The sequence below is a fragment of the Micromys minutus genome (assembly GCF_963924665.1).
Source record: "Micromys minutus genome assembly, chromosome: 25".
Lineage (NCBI taxonomy): Eukaryota > Metazoa > Chordata > Mammalia > Rodentia > Muridae > Micromys > Micromys minutus.
In genome coordinates this window covers 3893261-3901511 of record NC_137960.1, presented here as the reverse complement: position 1 = coordinate 3901511, position 8251 = coordinate 3893261, and the positions used below count along the sequence as shown (strand labels likewise).

The window sequence follows — 8251 nt, the reverse complement described above, 5'->3', positions numbered from 1 at the left end:
GGTTGTATCTTGCCTGGACACTGTCCTGTCTGAGAGATTTAAGAAGCATTAAGAAATATTTACTCCAGTATAAGCAGGGTTAATTGGGAGTGAGCCCTAATTAGGATGGCAGTTTCTTCCTGCGAATAAATCTGGAATGTGTAAAAAGTAACCCAGTGGGCTGGAGAGATGGCTCAGTGGTTAGAGCACTGACTGCCCTTCCAGAGGTCCTGAGTTCAATTACCAACAACCACATGGTGGTTCACAACCATCTGTAATGGGATCTGATGTCCTCTTCTGGTGTGTCTGAAGACAGCTACAGTGTACTTATATGTAATAAATAAATAAATCTTAAAAAAAAAATAACCCAGTCACATATGCTTTCTTTTTGTCCTTCTGGGATAAGGTATCAGGTAGTTCAGGCTGGCCTAGTCTATCCCTGAACTCAAAGGCTTTCCACCTCCATCCCCACTGAGGGATGCAGAAACGCCTCGCTGCACCGACTGCGTGCACACCAGTTCCCGGTACCACGCACAGGCTCCGATCCTCCGGGTGGGGGAGGAGCTGGGGGGGGGGTGATGACTCGCACATGCGCTCTAGCGTCGTCTCCCTCCTCAGGCACTGCCGAGGCCACCCCAGGCAGCGCTCGGGTCCTGTAGGGAGGCGGGGCCACGCAGCCCGGAAGAGACGCTGCGCCGCGCATGCCCCTTCCTTTCCAGCCTCCGTCTCGGACCCTACAGCCGCCGCGGTGAGTTCCTCTGGCGTCCGGGTTCCATCGGCCGCCATCCGGGCCGTGGCGCTGCCATGGCGGACCCGCGTCCTCGCGGGGAGGCGGAGGCCGTTCTCGTCCTCCCCGCAGTTTATTTCACCAGTGTCAGAGCTCTTGGGGGAGCGTAGCCCTGGGACCCAGGGACTCCGCTAACGAGGACCGGCGTCCCGATGGCGGCGGATGGAGGAGCGGGATTAGAAGGCCACGTGTGGCGGGAAGCTTCCGGGCCAGGGGTCAGCGCTCGCCTGCGTGCATTCCTTTCGCGGCAGGCCCCCTTCACCTTTTCCTGCCCCCCTGCAGTCACTTTAAGTGTTACCTTTGGGGACGAGTTTCAGGGGAGCACTAAGCCCGTTGCTTTAGCCCCTTCGCAGGAAGTGGATCCCTTTTTCTGGATCATTATTCTTTTAAGAAAGAAGCCCCTGATTTTGCCCTAGGTACGATCTCTGGTTCTGATGGCCCCCAAGTATTGTTGACACGGAAGGGTCTGTGTCTAACCTCCACGGCAGATGTGTGTTGTGACCCCTCGTTCTACTGTCCTGGCAAACTCCAAACTGCTGGAGGCCGGACCTGGTCCCTATGGTGGTGTCTTCAGTTTCCGTCCATGACAGTTGTGATCAGGAACTTGGATCCTAGCTCCTGGCCACGATGTTGATGAAGTTCCCGTTCTCGGTTACATCTTTCTTGCAGATGTTGATGCCTAAGAAGAATCGGATTGCCATCTACGAACTCCTTTTTAAGGAGGGAGTGATGGTTGCCAAAAAAGATGTCCACATGCCCAAACACCCCGAGCTGGCAGACAAGAACGTGCCCAACCTTCATGTCATGAAGGCCATGCAGGTATGGAGTGGGACTCCGGGCTGCTGCAGAGGGAGGTGAGGTGCGTCGGCATAGAGCACAGCTCCTGAGAGCAGGGTTCAGTCTAGTGTCTTTAGGCTAATTTACCCAAAAGATTTCAGGCTTGGAACCCCTGACCTCAAAGGATTCCGCCGCCTGCGTGGCTGTGTGCTCCCCCAGTCACTTCTGAGCTAACTGACTGTCTGCCTCTGTCCTGCAGTCTCTCAAGTCTCGAGGCTACGTGAAGGAGCAGTTTGCCTGGAGACATTTCTACTGGTACCTTACGAATGAGGGCATCCAGTATCTCCGAGATTACCTGCACCTACCCCCGGAGATCGTGCCCGCCACCCTGCGCCGCAGCCGTCCCGAGACTGGCAGGCCTCGGCCCAAAGGTATTGATTCTGAATGTCCCAAGAGGCTCATCAGAAACTGCCTTTTGGGGTATTGGTTGTGTGTTTGTTTTTTGAGATAGGGTCTCATGAAACCCAAATGGGCCTTGAGCTCCTTACTTAGCTGGGGGTGACCCTAAACTTCTGATCCTCCTGCCCCAGCTTCCTGAGTGCTGGGTGTTAAAGGTGTGTGCCACTACTCCCAACTCAGAAATGTTCTTATGGCACAGTGGTGTCAGAATCTTGTGAGATGGCATTGAGCTTGAACGGTTTTCATGGCTACAGACCCCAAGGCCTGCATGTGACCGGGTGTGGCAGAGCACTGTCCAGCAGAGGGAGGTGGTGCAGAGCTCAAAGCAGAGCCGTTCATGTGTGGAAGGAGTATTTTGTGTGTTTACTTAGTGAGGAGAAGAGAAATGAATAGAGAGGAGCCAGTTGTGGGTGAATGTGGCCTCAGGATATCCTGTGTTGGAGACTGGAACTCCTGATTCCTGAGATCATTGCTGGTCTACAATCATTTGAACTTCATAGTAGCTGCAGGCAGAGGTGACAGGGTAGAGAGATCCTGAACACAATTGGGTTTTCCCAGGAACTTGTAGAACCACCCGAGGGATCTAGTGGTGGTGGTGGGGTCTTATATCTCTGCTGAACATTCAGAACCCCTGGGGGGAACCATGATTGTTAAGAAGCCTGTGGTGGGGTGTACCTTTGATCCTAGTACTTGAGAGGCAGAGGTTCTGTTGAGTATCAGAACAGCCAGGGCTATACAGTGAGATTTTTGTGGATCAAGTAAAATCAATAAATTACATTTGTGGTGATGACTTGGGCATCCTGAGACAGGGTTTCTGTGGCTTTGCTGAAACTTAATATGTAGGTCAGGCTGGCCCTAACTCAGATCCGCCTGCCTCTGCTTCCTGAGCCCTGAGATTAAAGGAGTGTGCCACCACGCCCAGCCTTCCAGGTTCTCAATCCCAGCCCCCAGGAAGCAGGGGCAAGTTAGCAAGCTAGAGAACAAGACCCTGTCTCAAAAAACGTTGAGTCTGTGCTAAATAAGTCCCTTTGAGGTGGGGGGAGGGGAAACTGGAAGGCACGTGGAAATTGGGTCTTTTCCCTGTGAAATCTGGGTTCAAGTGCAGGTGTCCAGGATCTCATAGCGCCTCTGGACGGAACTGCCACTGGCTGCTTGGTTTTTTTTTTTTTTTTTTTTTTTTTTTGGAGACAGGGTTTCTCTGGGTAGCCCTGGCTGTACTCGAACTCACTTTGTAGGCCAGGCTAACCTCAGACTCAACCCTAACCTTAACCCTGCTTTGTCTTTGCCTTCTGAGTGCTTGAATTGGGTGGCTTGTACCACCACCACCCAGTTTTAATCAAAATGAGAGGAACCAACATAGCGGTAGTGGTAAAGTTTCTGTGGGGACATCTAAGTGTGTGGCACTGTCTGAAGAATTAATGATGCTTGAATAAGAATTGATGACACTTTACAGTCTGGCTCCCAGTGAGAGCTTGAAGCAGGCTGTGGTGCCCATTTTCCCTGCTCTCTCATCATTTGCTTCCCTGCACTCACAACATAATTTGGTTTCTGTAGGTCCAGAGGGTGAGCGACCTGCAAGATTCACAAGAGGGGAGGCAGACAGAGACACCTACAGAAGGAGTGCTGTGCCCCGTGAGTATCTCCTCTGCCAGGGGTTGAACTCTAAGCTAGCCCTGGGATGAGTAAAGGCCTGTGGGTAGAGCTGACATCCCTCCTGGGGAGAGCAGGAGCAGCATCCTCTGTTGTCCCCGTGGGATCCAGTTTTGAGAGAAAATGCTTGTCTTGAGCCAGAGCAGAGTCTGCTCATTGCTGGGTCCTGCTGTGCTCCAGTCATCTGTAGGGAGCTGAGAACAGACCCCAAAGCCCTTGTCACTGAGCCTGCATTTTAGTTATTGAGGAGGGTGCTGCAGTTTTACAGAAGTGAGGATTAAGCACACACCTAGAAGAGCCCGATGAAGCCTGAGGTGAGGGGTGGGTGTGGGCCTTTGACGTGAACACAGGGCCCAAACACCTTTCACACTCATGGTTGAGGGGATCCTCATGCAGAGGGTGGGGCCTGTGAGGATGAGCATAGGTTGGTCGGGATGCTGATTGGAGAAGACTTGAGTAAGGGACAGAAGTGAGGCGGCACAGCCTGTGGTGTGGAATAGTCTCTTGATCGTAATACTTATCGAGGTAGCATTCTGCTGGCCCTGGCTCACCCACCACAATATGAGCTGAATTTGAGTGTAAAACCTACTTTAGTGGAAACCTGTTAATTGGCTGCTAATGCTTAATATCTAACCTAAAACACAGATAATTTACGTACCTTTTACACCTCCTTTCCCTTCACTCTGGCATCTGATCTGCCATACTTTTTACTCCCCCCCCCCCCCCCCCCCGCAAAGCCTCTTGTACGGTTTGGTTCTCGGTGGGCAGAGCGGCTTTCCTGAAGCAGCGTGGTTAATGAGGTTGGAAGGTGATAAGGAGTGTGAGCGGGGAGGCGGGGAAGCCATGTTTCCCACTTCCAGGTGTGCTGAGGAGAGTTGCCTTCCTTACTCCAGAGGTCAGATCTTAGATGACTCTTAAATTTTCTCTTTCCAGCTGGAGCTGACAAGAAAGCTGAGGCTGGGGCTGGCTCAGCAACAGAATTCCAGTTTGTGAGTATCTCTTGTCTGCTCTAAGGCTTGGGCTGGGCTAGTGGGTTCTGGGGGAGTGATGGCTCCTCTCCCTACCGTGTTGGGATCAGTCTTGCAGTGGAACAGTGTGTGAACATGCTTTGCAGATCTCGTATCTGTCTGACATGCTTGTGTTAACTGATGGCCAGGACCCCCAGTCTCTGAATTTATTTATTTCCCGATGTCAGAAACTGAACACTGGTGATTCTCTGGGTCCTTTCTGCCTCTGTTTCTTTATGAAATGGTGACGTTCGCCACTGTAAATGCACAAGTGACCAGCCAGTCCGCATTGCATGCTTGTCCCGAGGGCTGCAGTCATTTGAGAAAAAGGACCTTGGGCATGGATCCCCTACCTAGGCTGGGGCTTTCTTTCTTAGCTCCAAGCATTATTGTAACCGTAGGGAAAACAGACTCAAAACTCACACTGCTCCACAGCCTGTAGGGGTGGGAGGGACTTAGGGGGAATGGTCTGCTCCTGGCTGTTTACTTTTGGGGGTGTCTCCGGTGAGGAGGCCTAAGCTGGGAATCAAGCAAGCAGGGCCGCTGCTAATGCTTTTACTTTGTCTTGCAGAGAGGCGGCTTTGGTCGTGGACGTGGTCAGCCACCTCAGTGAAGTTGGAGATTATGTTGTATTGAATAAACTTTAAAGAAAACATGGTCACTTATGTTGTGTAGCCTAAATGGGACTGGTTCACAAGTCAGTGTGTGAATGGAGTGAAACTTGGTTTGGGGAGTGCCCTGCATGATCCTGTTCTTGGCCTTGCCAGGTTAGCACCTCCCTCCCAGCAGAGTAGGTTTATTTTGATGGCTGTACCTCAGCAGTCAGGGTTTTGGGCATCTACCTCAGACCAGCCATGCTGGGTGCTTATGGAGAGGTGGGAGGTCCCAAGCACAGGAAGGAGCTTCAGGACAGCTTTGAACTTCTGATACTCCCTTTTACACTTGTACTAGAGCAGGAAGTACTGGGAGAGGCCTGGAATTCACTAGTACTAACCAAGGACTAACCAAGATCAAGTTCTGCTGAGGTTTATACAGCTGGATTGTTTTATTTCCAGTCTTGGGAAGTAAGCTGCTGGAGTCCTTACGACTCAGGGCACCTTGGGGAAGAGAATGGCTGTTTTTCTGGGCCTCCAGTGGTGTCAGCTAGGGTGTAAGGGACTGAGAGATGATGTTGCTTTGATCTGAGTAGCAGGCAAGGTGACTGCAGCACATGACCCGTTATGGTGCCCGCAAGGAGCTTGGTTGTGGTTGAGTGGGCATAGGAACATGTCCTTTATCTGCAGGCCAGCCACTGGCCACCCAACATTGGGACTGGGTATGGTTGGTTGGCAAAGTGCCCCATATAGATTCATACTGTCAGGGTGAGTTACCCCCAGTCCTGGTGGCCCTAGGCTGGTATGGGCCACTAGGTGGCAGTGGTGAGTTTGCTGTTAGCCAACAGCAGTGGTATTGAAGCTTGTGAAGTCTTGGCTGCGCTTCAGACACTACAGCCTATGTGCAGTTCACACACCAAATCATCCTGAGTTTAGGGAGGTCTGCAGCTTCTTGCCTGTGATGAAAGTTTTTATCAGCACCCCCCCGCCCCTCAATTTAGGAACAAAACAAAATGGGATCTTGGCAAGACATGGTACAGACCTTGAGGGAGGCAGAGGCAGGTGGGTCTGAGTTTTACATGGTGAGGTATTTAAGAAACCCCCAAAACATGGTCTATTTAAGATCACCCCAAACTAGCCTTTCCTATTCTGTGATTATAGGTGTGTGTGTCAGATGTAAGAACATCTAAGATCACGCACAGGGTAGGAGAAGCTTCCCGGTTGTGATGCAGTCTGTTCTTGGTAATAGTCCTTGTCCCTTGCTAGTCATAGGGGCTCAGGGATATGTGTTGAGTATGTTGGCTCATCCCTGTGATCATTGTGGGATAAAGGTAGATTCAAAAGTTCAAGGCCAGCCTTTCCTACATAGCAGGTTTGTGGCTTGGCTAGGCTGAGATCCAGTTTAGAACAATGCTAAGTTTACCCTGAAGTACCTAGGTTAGAAAACCCAAACCTAGGTGGGCGGTGGCAAATGCCTTTTGATCCCAGCACTGAGGCCAGCTGGTTAGGACAGGTCTGGAACAGAGTTCCAGGATAGCCAGGTCCGCACCAAGAGACCCTCTCTCAGAAACAACCCAAACTGAAAAACCTGCTTGGTAACACCAAGTACCAGGTGTTATCCAAACTTTAAAAAAAAAAAAAAAACTTGGGGGCTGGAGAGATGGCTCAGCAGTTTAGAGCACTAGCCGCTCTTCCAGAGGCCCTGAGTTCAATTCCCAGCAACCACATGGTGGCTCACAACCATCTGTAATGGGATCTGATGTTCTGGTGTGTCTGACAGCTACAGTGTACTCATATACATAAAATAAACAAATCTTTAAAAAAAAAAAAACTTGAGTGAAGTGGGTAGGGTAGTAAAATTGTGCAGGGCAGACTTTGGTCACTTCAGGTAGGCTAAAGACAGCAAGTGAGCAAAAGGCCAGTGAGATGACTGGTAGTTCCCCTCAGGTTCACTTGGTGTCAGGAGAGAACCAGCTTATCAGCTTCTGAAAGACGTCCTTTGACCCGCACACATGCATTGTACATGCTTGGCTGACCCATTCATGCAGTAAACGTTGGAAGAAAATATTAGACGTCCAGGAGCTGGAGAGCTGGCTCAGTGGTTCAGAGCACTGGCTGCTCTTCCAGAGGCCCTGAGTTCAAATCCCAGCACCCACATGGTTCACAACTGTGTATGGCCAGTTCCAGAGGATCTCAGCTGCACAGACATGTGAGCAAACTTAGGTGTTCAAATACTGCTGCCACCATGGAGGTGAGTAATGGTGGCAGTGAGTATGTCGGTTAGCTTGGCTTGCTCACTTGGTCATTTACAGAGATCACTGTCCCCACAGATGTACACAACTATTATTTACCAGTTAAAAAGATAACATGGTGGTGAGATGGTCTGGCAGGACAAAAGTTTGGATCCCAGTGCCCATGTTGGGTGGCGTACAAATGGGTGCTAACTACAGCTTCGAGGGGTCTGGCACCCTATTCTGACCTTTGCATTCACTCTGACAGACACTAATACAGAAAAAGTAAATCTTGTTTGGACTGGAGGTGTGTGTTCTGAGATAGAGTTCACTGTGCAGACCAGGTGGCCGCCTTTTGGAGGTGAGAAAAAAGTCTCCAGACTCACAGGTTGAGTTTGAACTTGCTACCCTGTACCTCTGTGGTGCTGGGACTATGGGTCTGGGCCACTAGGCCAGTGACAGCGGGAACTAGCAGAAGCGCAGGGTGTCTCACTCCAGAATCAAGGGAAGACACCTCAGGCTCTCAGGCCTGCCATTGGCTGCTGTGGCCGCCGAGGGGTCATGGTGAGGCTCTGCATCGGGAAACTGTCAGGAAGAAAGGGAGGGAAATCCATCATTCTCTCCGGGTTCAGGACAGGAAGCTAGGACAGAATGGGGACATCAGTGGGGAAAGTGATGAGAGGTCCTGTTTGGCAGTCCCAGCCTGTGGAAGCCCGGAGGCCATGACTGTTCAGAGCTGCTTTATTGGAAGCCTGTGATAAATGTGTG

At 51.0% G+C, this 8251-nt stretch overlaps 1 protein-coding gene across 2 annotated transcripts; it reads left to right on the top strand.

Moving 5' to 3' along the window:
* The first annotated feature begins 620 nt into the window (after nt 1–620).
* On the top strand, nt 621–5287 carry RPS10 (ribosomal protein S10). 2 transcript variants are annotated; one of them, XM_080938177.1, is made up of 6 exons: nt 621–727; nt 1436–1585; nt 1803–1974; nt 3557–3634; nt 4586–4641; nt 5231–5287. In XM_080938177.1, the coding sequence occupies exons 2-6, from the start codon at nt 1436–1438 to the stop codon at nt 5270–5272; spliced, it is 498 nt and encodes a 165-aa protein (XP_080794303.1). In that variant the 5' UTR covers nt 621–727; the 3' UTR covers nt 5273–5287. The 2 variants fall into 2 exon arrangements, with proteins under 2 accessions (XP_080794303.1, XP_080794304.1); XM_080938178.1 differs by lacking the exon at nt 621–727 and adding an exon at nt 994–1182.
* Nucleotides 5288–8251: the final 2964 nt, after the last annotated feature.